At 34.1% G+C, this 13,108-nt stretch overlaps 2 protein-coding genes across 3 annotated transcripts in view; one reads left to right on the top strand and one right to left on the bottom strand.

Annotated features, from left to right (window-relative positions):
- The window catches only part of LOC111443487 (WD and tetratricopeptide repeats protein 1-like), an 11,596-nt gene extending 4,075 nt beyond the window's left edge, over positions 1 to 7,521 (bottom strand). The window contains exons 1-12 of the mRNA XM_023081309.1: positions 7,319 to 7,521; positions 6,197 to 6,265; positions 5,294 to 5,371; positions 4,231 to 4,365; positions 4,023 to 4,130; positions 3,740 to 3,868; positions 2,788 to 2,903; positions 2,564 to 2,681; positions 1,932 to 2,037; positions 1,413 to 1,555; positions 1,162 to 1,329; positions 294 to 404 (exon numbers count right to left, since the gene is read on the bottom strand). Coding sequence (XP_022937077.1) covers positions 294 to 404; positions 1,162 to 1,329; positions 1,413 to 1,555; positions 1,932 to 2,037; positions 2,564 to 2,681; positions 2,788 to 2,903; positions 3,740 to 3,868; positions 4,023 to 4,130; positions 4,231 to 4,365; positions 5,294 to 5,371; positions 6,197 to 6,265; positions 7,319 to 7,390 — 1,353 coding nt within the window. The 5' untranslated portion in view covers positions 7,391 to 7,521. The remainder of the gene's footprint in view (positions 1 to 293; positions 405 to 1,161; positions 1,330 to 1,412; positions 1,556 to 1,931; positions 2,038 to 2,563; positions 2,682 to 2,787; positions 2,904 to 3,739; positions 3,869 to 4,022; positions 4,131 to 4,230; positions 4,366 to 5,293; positions 5,372 to 6,196; positions 6,266 to 7,318) is intronic.
- Positions 7,522 to 7,971: 450 nt separating this feature from the next.
- Positions 7,972 to 10,537, top strand: LOC111443553 (pentatricopeptide repeat-containing protein At5g18475). Of its 2 annotated transcripts, XM_023081409.1 has the most exons (4): positions 7,972 to 8,134; positions 8,554 to 10,120; positions 10,369 to 10,373; positions 10,514 to 10,537. In XM_023081409.1, the coding sequence occupies exons 2-4, from the start codon at positions 8,642 to 8,644 to the stop codon at positions 10,521 to 10,523; spliced, it is 1,494 nt and encodes a 497-aa protein (XP_022937177.1). In that variant the 5' UTR covers positions 7,972 to 8,134; positions 8,554 to 8,641; the 3' UTR covers positions 10,524 to 10,537. The 2 variants fall into 2 exon arrangements, with proteins under 2 accessions (XP_022937177.1, XP_022937178.1); XM_023081410.1 differs by lacking the exons at positions 10,369 to 10,373; positions 10,514 to 10,537 and adding an exon at positions 10,285 to 10,327.
- The last annotated feature ends 2,571 nt before the right edge of the window (positions 10,538 to 13,108 follow it).

The raw sequence follows: 13,108 nt of genomic DNA, 5'->3' as shown, positions 1-13,108 counted from the left end.
GGTCTGGAGGGGTTCTGAAATGATAAACTAAACTTTTTATGAACCAAGCGACCACAACAAACAGTCTTAACTTCCACACATAGATAAAGACCAACATGAAAATTCAGAAAATTTTCAAATACCGTTGATACATACACACTTTCAAACAAACAAAACGATTTTACTGCAAAAGTACACTAATAACCTTTGACACTCATCATTTTATCTTAAACGAGAAAAAAAATTGTACGAGACATAGTTGCCAAAGAAAGATAACTGCAGCAAGCGGTAGCACGGAGTGACATAAAAAGTACCTGTGATAGAGCTTCACACATGTAGTAATGTGCTCTGAAAGAGGAATTATCTATTTTCCTAGCACTGTAACAATCTCTTATGGCCATATGAACATCATTTTTCCACTTCCGCTGAAAAAGATTTCAGCTTTTCTCAATTAGAAACCAAAGAAGATACTGGCATGTAAGAGTGCATAAAAGAAAAGTAACGAGGAAAAGGGCCCTCCACCTGAACCTGAATACATATAAAGTATCAAAAGGAAACAGGAAAATAGCACATCACCACAGATGTTCCTGACTACTGAAAAATTAACATCACCAAACAACTATGAAGCAGCAGTTCAAAAGTATATAGTAATTCTATTCTGCCCCACAGAGAGAAAACAGCTAATGGTGCTCTTCAAACTTATGCTGTGATGATAATAAAAATAAATAATATAAAAAAGAGAAGATTAAGAATCCATAAATCGTGACGTCTTGAACTTTCTTTTGGAAGTTGAATTATATTAAAAGAAAATGAGAAGATGATGGGGCTATTGGACCAAACGAACAACTTATGATCGGGAGATGGTGAATAATCACAAGGGAAAGAAGATTAAAAAGATTTCTGGAAAATCTAAACAGAAAAAAAAAAAAAAAAAAAACTTCAAATGAGATTAGAAGATATTTTAAATTTCTTTTTGAAAAAATGGCATTGGCTCCTTTAGGAATATATTTGGAAAAAGAAAAGCTTGTTTCATTTACTAGCCTAAATATGTGATTCCTCAAGGAATCTCCATAACATCCAACCCCACAAATAAATATACGAAAAAAAATGGACAAAAGATAGGCTGGGATACATAAATTTGAAATGGAACATGAATTTGAAGCAATAAATATAACGCGTTACCTTGAGTAATAAAGCAGCACGTGTGCATAATGAATCGTGCTTCAGAATAACTCCAATAATACGGCCAAATCCATCCAAAATTTCATTACATGCCTCAATTCCACCAAAGTAGTTGCCACCCTCCAAGCATTTTTCAGCAATTTGTAGTAAGTTTCTGCATTTATCAAGCTGAAAAATACTTGTTAAATTAAACCTTTGAACCATTCAAGCAATAAGATTGTTCAATTATAGCATTTGTTTGAGAGTCACACCTTCGCATTAACACCACCATTTAAAGGCAAGCCGTTAGAAAGATTCGGAACAGGATGCTGCAATTCCAATCCGTTGAGTATGGGAGTGAAACTCATTAATTTAGAAACATCTCCTGATGTATACTGCATTGTACCTAAACCAGCTGTGGGGAAAAATATATAAATGCAATTCAACAGAACTAAATCGAAACACATTAAATATAAAAATATGGTTTCACAAATACGGTAAATGCCATTATCTAACTAATAAATAAAACAATGATTGTAAACTAAAACAGAAAATTCAAAATATGATCCTTTCCTAAGAAATCATCACATCTTAGTTTCGAAACAGCCATTATACATGTTGATTACATAAAATAACATTTTACTGTAAATTTAAAACAAAATCCATCAATTCTCTTCCATTATCTAACTAATAAATAAAACACTGATTGTAAATTTAAAATAAATCAGAACGATTGATCAAAAAAATAGGAAATGCATAAGAAGCTTAAATTTTAAGACAAATTAAGATACCACGATTTACATTCATCAAGTACACATGTTCTCCACTATAGCTAAGAAGGATCTCTTCTCCATTCGGACTAAAAGTAACATGAGTCAAATGCAAACCCGGTCGAACCTATGAAAACAGAGAGAGTATAAGATCAGAAGTCTGAATTGGTACAACCAGAGAAGGTTAGAATTAGAATTAGAATTAGCAATCGTATGTTTTAAAACAACATCGTTTCCTTTTTAAAAAAAACAAACATATACAACAACAAAATGAGACTCTTCTAATCGGAATAGTCTATTAGGATAGTATCATGCCGAAAGAATTTTGTTAACAATCATACTGTACTGCTGAGTATGCATGAATAAATAGTGAATTCTCATTTTAGTACCAATAACAATGACGTCAGACTAACATGAATGAATGTTTTTTATCCCCCAAGTAGAGAGAAACATTTGAGACCTGCATCAAAATCATGGGTTGTGCAGATTCATATTGACCATAAAAACTGTCTTTATATCATATTTTGCATACGCTAAAATTGACTTTGTAGAGTATATACTATTCGATTCTGTTTCTACAATCAAGCAATAACAACATTTTGTAGCCAGATTGATATGCACCATGATTAATAAAAAACAATTTCTGAACACACCCGTTCAGAGAGATGCATTGGGCAAAAGTAGTTAACACAAGGAGGTGGCGACATCCTTTTCTGGCTGGACGACAAGGGTGGCAGCATCCTTCTATCGTATAACCGTGCAAATGCATCACTGCAAATAGGAATTAAAAGAAGTTGAAGAGGAACTGTTAGGCTCTTTTACTTTTACTTCCTTTTAAGCAATTCCTCTACGCAAAGGGTTAACAATTGCAGAATACCTTCCACCAACCAGAAGTAAATGAGGCCTAGTGGAACTAATGTCACAGGATTTCAAAGCAAGGGTTTGTCTGGGAGGATCAGCAAGTGACCTCTTTGCTCCACACCGCAAATCAATCTGACAATGAGTTTAATGTGAAAACAATGAACCCAATGACTGATACCATTTCTATAAATAAAATAAATAAATGTTGTGATCAACTATTGCCGTTAAATTTTTTTAATAAGCCTCTTTTAAGGCTTGTTGCTTTTTTTATATAGAACATTGCATCAGATGTGGTGTAGAGGAATTTAAACCTACAAACTCCTAAAAGAAATAGAAATATCTTAATCGTTGAGCTAAGCTCACGTTAGCAAGGCTTGTTAACTATCATATAACCAAACACGCTATCTCATTAATTAATGCAAATAATTTTTTTCAAAATGGTCATTTTTATGGGTACATAAAAACATAAATGCTGCTGCCATAATACTGAATTGAGCATCACAGCTAACCCCTCCCGCACCACTACCCAAAAAAGTGAAATTGTTGCAATGTCCATTTAGCTTGAACATTGTCAAAAGGCAAGAAATGTTAGGAAAACAAGCAGACCGGCATCTCTTGATCTTGTTCATTGAATGGAAGTGTCAAAAGTGGTGTCAAAGTAATTATATAAGATTCAATTTACGGTAACCCACCAGCTTAACCATTTTGATTGATGGGAGATCTAACATGGTATCAAAGGAGGAGGAATTATATTCGAACTCTTGTAATGTCATTTCCTCCTCAATTAAAATTAAAAACTACTCGTTGGGCCTTAAATAAATTTTTAAGCCCACAAATGAGAGGGAGTGTCAAAAGAAAGGTCAAAGTATTGATATAAGATTAAATTTACCAATACCCATTAACTCAAGTTTCCCGGATGTGACGGGTGATTTCACAAAACAGAAAATTCAAGAGAAAGCAATACTTACAAGAACATTGTGACATTCTTGGTGAGAAGCTCCCTCAGGAGAACAGGACATCCCCTCTCGAAAGTCATGCTGTCTAAGAGTCCCATCCTCACTAGCACTCCATACTACATTTGGATTCCCTATTTCAACCTTCAACGAATTGAAGACAAACATTGTCAAAACAATAAACATATTATTTAACCTATAATACGTAACCTGGTTGTTCATAATAAATAAATTATTTCATAACGTCTAGTAGAAGAAATTTTCAATATATATTTCCCATTGAGTTCATAACTCTTACAGCTAATTTTTTTACTCTTCTGGTGTGACACTGATATAAAGCAGATGAAGCTATGGGACTATCATCATGTCTTCTCCCTTTCAAGCGAGATAAATTAAACAATCGCACCTGTTAAGAAACAAACCCCCCAACTCCATAAAAAGTAGTGAGCAAAATCCAACTGCAAGTACAAACATTCATGAAAATTTTACACTACAGCCTATTACACCTCTGCATCCCCAGCTCCTGAGACCACAAGCTCATCAGAAGTTTCAGGAACAAATTTTGTACAAAATATGTTTGCAGAATGCCCAGTTTCCACAGAGTGCAATAGCTTTTGACCAGAATAGCTCCAAATGTTTATCTGCACAAATATATATATATGATTAACAAAAAACTTCAAGAAAACTTAATTTTTCTTCAGCGGATGGAGGTTAGTAAAAAAGAGTAACAGTAAGGCATTTTGCAATACAAAGACACATAAATCAATTATCATCTAACAGGTAAGGAAGAAACATGCCAATCCTTCGGTGTCAATTTATCATTACTGCTTTAACTACATCAAGTCCAACAAAAATCAGATGAGATATCCAGGGCTATCTCTTTCTTTGGTGCTATCTTCATTATCAACTTCTAAAACTCTATTTTTCCAGTTTTGTTTTATTGTCCATATAAAGAAAAATTCTTGAGAGCAAATTTGATGAGTCAAATCTGAAGAGTTTAGAAACTAATAATATCCATAAATTTGATAGAAATAACATTCTCCGTCTAAATATCTAACTGTAAGAAAACATATCCTCTACTCAAATTTTAGGCATTTGAAGACTTATCATGCAGGACAAATTAACTAACTTGGATTTCAGATTTTAGGCATTTCTAATTCAATCTGCATGCACCACCACCTGCAATAATCACACTTGCCGCATGAGTAAGGTTATCAACGTAGGATACCTTTCTCCATAAAAATAGAGTCAGATTTATAAAAGCATGCATTTAGTTCAACTCTACTACAGGCATCATTGGCTTAAATTCTTTTACTAAAAGTTGTTGTCACAGGAAAGAACATTCAGTAATATGCGCAATAAATACTAACATATTCACATAAAGGGCCACAAACTTATACCAAAAAAGAGAAGTTTGTTGATTCAATCTTTAAGAATAACAACCTAGTATTCACTACACAAAGTCCAACGACAAAGCTTGTCCATCACCAAAAGAAAAACATGAGTCATCCACAGGCTACTGCAGATCTTAGATAATTAAGTCATAGAACTGAAGGGAAACTATCTTACCCGCGTATCATCTGATCCAGATATCAAAAGAGAACCACGAGAATTCCAGGCCACTGCATTAACACACCCCTGGTGCCCCTGGAGAGAGTTTGGGAGGCAGGGGGAGCAGAATTTAATTTACGAAAATGGAATGACAGATAGAGAGAGCAAAGAATATGGAAATGAAAGGGATGGGAGGAAAAACAATATTTGCACAGAATTTGGAAAAATAAACACACAAACTAGATCATGGAGTGTAAGTAGTAGTGTCCGTTTCATGAGTTTGAACAAATGTCTCAGTTCTTGAAGAACTGAAGACTAACTCCATCAGAGTTCCATTTCTCTACCATGTTAATATGGTAGTCAATAACTACTGTTTATCCATCTTAAGACAACAAATAAGAAATGAACTCCAATTGAAAGCAATGGGCCACTTATCCTCCATCAACATGTTTTTTAATGAGAAAATTTCTTTTCATCACGTAGAAGTGAAAGAAGACAAAAAGGAAAACAAAAACAGCCACCAAAAGGGGTGCCTAAACCCCAAACTACACAAGACGGGCTCAATATGAAACAACGAAACCCAAAGGTACTCACAGAAAGCTTTACTAACTAATGTCCAGAGGAAAACATTAAAATCTAACAAGAGACCACACCTCAATCTTTTAACATATTAAGAAGTGTTTTATCTCTACAATAAACGGGAAAGAAATCCAGCTGTATATCAGATGCTTGTGCAGACATTTTAAATGACATGAAACAGACCATAAAACACAATGCCAAATGATGGATAATTATACTATTACCAGGTACACCATTCACGACAGAATGTAGAACATAAAGTTTACAGTAAAGCAAGCATCACAAAGTGGATAGAACAGTGTTAAGAAATCACAGGGGATAGAAACTTAAATCCATACAGACCTCCAGTTCCTTTTCCTGGGAGAGTCTTTGGATGAATGATGAGTGCATCGGCAAACTATAGGTGGGATCCTGCAAACATATAGGACTTGGAAAAATGAAACAAATTCATAAGAGAGAAAATTAAAAGCTTCACTACGGAAGATTTCAAGCAGACCTTTACGTTTCCATATTAAGTAAAGCAAATAACAAATTTCCCCAACCTTCAGAATGCAAGACTAATTTACAACCATTGAAAAATTAAACATAATATGTAAAACGAGCCACCAAGAAAGTAAGGCTAAACATAAACTTTAAAGTAAGGAAAGAGCAAGTGTTCTTTTCTTTTGGAACCTAGACCTCCTTACTCTTATTATATATACGTATAGTCTGGTTTTTATATATATAGATTCTTCCTTATATATTTTCGATGAATGAATAACTTATTAATCGTCAAAACTATGCTGTCTGTCGTGTTCTATAGAAAAGAGAATGAAAGAGTGAGAACATAACAATATAATTTAATCCGCAAATTTTTGATGAACAGCCAAACTGCAATAACTCATGCCTAAGGATCTNAGTTTTATCAACTCTCTGTTTTGGTTTCTCTGTTTTTTTTTTTTTTTTTTTTTTTTTTTTTTTTTTTTTTTTTTTGTAGATGCTTCCAGTGTCAAGAGTCCGAATGGAAACAATAAAGATCACAATCAAAGGCCTTACTATTATTATCATGCTTCGACTCATGACGCATCAAGGAAAATGACCAAAGAAGAATAGGCGCAGTCGAATGAGAGTTTATTTTAGCAATTTCGGAAACTTTCAAATCGACAGAACCAAAATAGCATTGCTTATCGTCCAAAGACAGCCTTCAAACAATCCGAAACCTCTTACGTTCATCTCATATCAATATACTTCTCGCTTCACCTCCAACAAAAAAATTCAACTAAATCCAATAAGGAGAACGATATATCTAAAATTCACGCTAACAATCTCCTCCTCGCGAAAGTACGCTCACGCTACAACAACTAAACACGCCGCCAATTCACATCCAATACAATAAAACAATTCAAGTAACTCGCCACTTGAAGTTGAACAAATGCGACCTCGATGAGAAGGTATGAAAGGAAAAAATAAATTAATCAGACATACTTGACGAAAGTTGATGTGCCTGCTCTCGAGCAAACCGCAAACGTTACCATCGTGAAAGGCGAAGTCCTCCATGAGATTAGAGATAACTCAGAGAAACCCTAGCGGTGATCAATCTCCGACCAATAATCTGCCAGTTGCAGCAGTGAAGGTTCCGATCATTCTACAATTTTCGCGCTCCCCAAGACGGGAACCGTCTCTGAAGTCTGTCCAAGTATTTATAGAGAGAGCTCTGCGTGTGAAATAGAAGAAGCTCGTGTGACAAATAATTAATGAAGAGGGAATTAAAATTTAATTATTTTATTTTATCAGTATTAGGTTACATTAAATTTTATCAGTATTTTAATTTTTTTAATTTCAAATTTAATATTAAAATATATTACACAAAAAAAAAATAGTTAAAATAAATTATAAAAATAATTATAATAAAAGGTATACTCGATATTACCATTATATATTGTCTCAAAATATATCAATAATGTCATTTACATAATAATTTTTTTATATATAAGTTATAATTTCGAATTAAATGACTAATGTTATAAATAATGTCACGTGACCAAAAATTTAATTATTTAATTAAAAAAAATTAAAAATTCAGAGTTTTTTTTTTTTTTTTTTTTTTGGGGTAATTTAGCCAAAAATATGGCTATAGTCTCCTCCTACTTTCTCGCCCCTCTCTCACTCACGCTCTTCCCACGCTGCTGGCAGTGCTCTCTGGCGAGACCTCCTCACTCCATTGCGCCGCCTCAACGACGCCGCTTCGGTGCCGGTGACGTGCCTCGTCGACTTTCCATCGCTCACCGTCGCACCTATCAGGTAATCTCTCTCGCTCCAATGTTCTCTCGATCGATTCCATTTCTTTCTCTTTTAGTCATGAATGATCGATTTCCGGTTTGGAAAAAGAAAAAAGGAAAAAAATTGGAAGGAATCGAACTGATCATCGCCCTTACTCACTTGGAAGAGAAGAAGAAACAGGAAAGCAAATTACAGGATTTGTCTCCTTTGTTTTCCCCCTTTTTGAGTTCAGCGTGTGAGAAATTCGAATTTCTTTATGATTTTGCTTGAATCTGTCATTTCTAAAGCGTTATTCCAATGAATTCATGATAGATGTAAAAAGAACGTGTAGGATTAGCAAGCTTATGGATTGGTTTATATAGATACAGTGCACGTTTTGATTGTTCAGGAAGTTTTTTGTTCTTCCTAACCTATTTTTCTCTCTAATTTTTCCATCTTAGATGATATCGCCATTTAGCAGATTTTGATAAATATTGCGGCCTTCTCCTCTCTTCTGTCTATACATACGCCTGCGGTTTCCTGGATTTCATGAATATTGTTTGGATTTCAAAAGCAATAATCTCCAAGAGGAATAGTCCTGCCAGACTCTTTACTACCTCCATAGAAGCTCAGAAGAAATCCAAATCCAGTTACATTTCTCACGAAACAGCCATAAGGTTGATCAAAAATGAAAGAGATCCTCAACATGCGCTTGAAATATTCAACATGGTGTCAGAGCAAAAAGGCTTTAATCACAATAACGCCACTTATGGAGGCATTCTTCAAAGGCTTGCAAAATCTAAGAAATTCCAGGCTATTGATGGAGTTCTGCATCAAATGACATATGACACTTGCAAATTACACGAGGGTATATTCCTTAATCTCATGAAGCATTATTCAAAGTCTTCTATGCACGAAAGAGTGCTTGACATGTTTTATGCTATCCAGTCGATTGTTCGTCAAAAGCCTTCTCTTAAAGCGATCAGCACGTGTCTCAATCTTCTAGTCGAAAACGACCGGGTTGATCTAGCCAGGAAATTGCTTGTAAATGCTAGTAGCAAGCTCAACTTAATACCAAATACTTGCATTTTCAACATTTTAGTTAAGCATCATTGCAGAAATGGAAATCTTCAAGCTGCATTTGAGGTTGTAAGGGAAATGAAAAGTGCTAGAGTCTCTTATCCTAATCTCATCACCTATTCAACTCTGATAGGTGGTCTTTGTCAAAGTGGAAAACTTAAAGAAGCCATTGAACTTTTTGAGAACATGGTTTCAAAGGACAAGATTTTGCCTGATGCCTTGACTTACAATATTCTGATCAATGGCTTTTGTCAAGGAGGGAAGGTCGACCGTGCAAGGAAAATAGTCGAGTTCATGAAAAGCAATGGATGCAGTCCTAACGTATTCAATTACTCAGTCTTAATGAATGGCTTCTGTAAAGAAGGGAAATTGCAAGAGGCAAAGGAAGTTTTTAATGAAATGAAGAGCCTCGGGATGAAGCCCGATACGGTCAGCTACACTACCTTAATGAACTGCCTATGTAGAACCGGAAGGGTCGACGAGGCTACAGAGTTACTCCAGAAAATGAAGGACCAAGATTGCAGAGCCGATACCATAACATTGAATGTGATCCTTGGAGGTCTATGCCGAGAAGGAAGGTTCGAAGAGGCTCTCGATATGGTGCAGAAACTTCCCTTTGAGGGTTACTATTTGAACAAAGGAAGTTACAGAATTGTGTTGAATTTCCTGTCTCAGAAAGGAGAATTGAAAAGGGCTACTGAGTTATTGGGTCTAATGTTAAATAGGGGATTTGTACCTCACTATGCAACTTCTAATAGTCTGTTGGTTCTTCTGTGTAACAGTGGAATGGTGAAGGACGCAGTAGAATCTTTGCTTGGGCTGTTGGAGATGGGCTTCAAACCTGAGCCTGATTCTTGGTTTTCTTTGGTTGATTTGATCTGCAGGGAGAAGAAACTGCTGCCTGTGTTTGAATTGCTTGATGAGTTGATCGCTGAAGAACATTTAAATGTAAGCTAGTCATTATTATACTCTGCAAAGCATCAATTACTCTTTATGCTTATAATACAAATGACTGTGATGATGAGTTTTAGAGCCTTTCCCCATGTAGTTTTCTCCAGGACCTAGAATTTTTTCTTCTACTTATTTGTATCATTTGGAACATGTTCACTTAGATGAAATAAATTTGAAGTTTTTCCTCCAGATCCTTCGTACTTCCACGCGTAACAGCCGGTGCTAATAGATGTTGTCCTTTCTAGGGGAAGTCCCTTTGACTGATCTTGTAATAGTCCGACCGATCCAAGTCCACTGCTAATAGATGTTGTCCTCTTTAGGCCCCTTTGGCTGATTATGTAACCGCCCGATTGATCCAAGTCCACTACTAATAGATGTTGTCCTCTTTAGGCCCATTTGATTGATCATGTAACAACCCGACCGATCCAAGTCCACTGCTAATAGATGATGTCTTCTTTAGGCTCCTTTAACTGATCATATAACAGCTCAAATCCACTGTCAATAGTTGTCCTCTTTAGAGAAGTTCATTTGGAGAAAGCTCCACTGATGGCGGATATTATTCTCTTTGGAGAAAGCTCCAATGATGGCAGATATTATTCTCTTTGGAGAAAGATCTCCTGATGGCGGATATTATTCTCTTTGGAGAAAGATCCCTTGATGGCAGACATTATTCTCTTTGGAGAAAGCTCAATTGATTGATCATGTAATAGCCCCCAAGCCCACTATTAATAGATATTATTAGGGGAGTCCTTTTACTAATCATGTAACAGCCCAAGTCTGGCCACCGTTAGCAGATATTATCATCTTTAAACTTTTTTTTTTTTTTTGCTTCTCCTCAAGGTTTCAATACGTGTCCACTAGAGAGAGGTTCCCCCCTATAAATAATGTTTCATTTTCTTCTCCAACCGATGTGTGACCTCATATATATATATATATTAAAATTTATAAAATTGCACCTTAAAAGCTAAAATTTGTCCACGTTTGACAAGTTTTCGTGTGTAAAGATACATTAATTATTGTTATTATTTGAATGAAAATTCTCGAGCAATTTGAAAAAAAAAAATATTCGTTCACAATTATTCAATGTTCGATTTTGTGCTCATATAAGCTTAATGTTGTGTAAAAATTATTTTTATTTTGCGGTTAAAAGCTGTGAATAAATTAGTGAACGTACAAAATTACAACATCAACACGGTAAATACAAAAATTATATAACTGTAAATACTAACACGGTAATTGAGATTTCATTAATGTAAAAATCACTTTCACATTCGAAAAAAATAGAAATTAAAAAAAAAAATTTAATAATTGCGTGGGGTCACCGAACAACAGATATTATTAAAAATAAATGCCAATGTCCCAAAATTGATTTCTGTCATTTGCTTTGTTCCCGCGAAATGTTCAAAAGAATTCAAACTAAAGTTGACGATAAATGATGCCCATCACATGCAACGCTGATGCATTGCATACAAAGACAACCTCCACGTGGCAGTAATTTACCTTTTAAATTATAAATTTAATCTTAAATATATTTCATAATTTTTATTCACAAAAATTAAAATTGACTAATCTATTGTTAATAAATAGTAATTTTTGCTTTTGCGTATATGAGTGAATTTACAAAAAAAAAATATATATTTAATTGACACAAAATCACTCATTTAAAGGTTAATAATTATATAGACATTTTAAAAAATTAATGTCCCATTAAATACAAAATAAAATTTATTCTTTAATATAAAAAATAAAATCGAGATGCCTAAGTTTAATATTTTACCTACCCAATATATTATTCGTCTTCAACAAAACTCATCCACGCACAATGAGAGCACCGCCCACACGTGGCTGTTTTTTTATTAAATTAATTATGGTTAAAATATTATTTTGCTGGCATTCAGTTTTAACTATGGTAATAAATTTATTATCCTTTACCTTATTTACCGTAAATTTTGGAAATATATTCCCAATATTTTTATTATTATTGAATAACTTAATTAATTTTTATGATATTTAACCGATAATTTCTTTTAAAATTTTATGACATATAGAAATGACTAAAATATCTTCGTACTATGTTAATTACTAATAATCATTGTTGTCTAGTGCTGCCCATTGATATTCACGGCCTCCACAACAACTCTACCACCCACTTTTGGCAACCACTTTGCCAACTATCGGTAGCGGTCAATCGATCATAGTCTCTAAAATCTAATTTTTTATGTATTTAAAAACACATTTATTAGAAAAATATACATATATTTTTTAGCCAACACTCATTTTCAAAATATAATAAATTATAATAACAAATAATGGAGAATAGTTATTTTCTTTTTATATATTTATATTTTTTGAAGTGGAAATTTAAATTTATAAGAATTTTGAAGTTATACTTATAAACTCTATTTTAATAAAAGAAAATAAATAATTAAAAAACGAGGTAAAATAACTCTAATTGGTTTAATTGGTCGGAAAATTGGAAAAAAAAATGAAAAATTGACTCGTATTTAAATTAGAGAATTGAAGAAAGAAAAAACGCTACCGGCTGGTGCATCAACTGGTGGGCTATGGTGCCAAAAGGGAACAGAAAGTAGGCGCGAAGTGGGGCCCGCACTACCTAGTAAACCGGTTGCTAGTCGTCCTCCATAGACGAAATCTTTTCTATTTTAATAAATCTGAAAGTAAGCGTTGGCGTTGCGTCCCCACTTCAACGTTCGACTAATTTTAATTTTTCCATTTAAAATTAAAAAGTTAAAAAAATAAAATAAAATAAAGTAAAATCCAGGAATGCCACGTATGCTGCCTGTTACCTTTTAATGGAGCCCACTTCCAGTACGTGCCCTTTAATTTCGGTCTAATTAATGAATTAATCTCTTTATTGAAACATGAAAACGACGTCGTTCCACTTGATATAAATAATTTCTTAAAAAATGTGAAAGAAAAGACGGAATCTAAACTAAAAAAGGAAAAAAAAAAAAAAAAAAAAAA

The sequence above is a fragment of the Cucurbita moschata genome, unplaced genomic scaffold (assembly GCF_002738365.1).
Source record: "Cucurbita moschata cultivar Rifu unplaced genomic scaffold, Cmos_1.0 Cmo_Scf00005, whole genome shotgun sequence".
Taxonomy (NCBI): Eukaryota; Viridiplantae; Streptophyta; class Magnoliopsida; order Cucurbitales; family Cucurbitaceae; genus Cucurbita; species Cucurbita moschata.
This window is presented reverse-complemented; position numbering and strand designations above follow the sequence as displayed.

Coding starts and splice junctions, on each gene's coding strand:
- LOC111443553 (XM_023081409.1), top strand. CDS start 8,642: ATGAATATTGTTTGGATTTCAAAAGCAATAATCTCCAAGAGGAATAGT.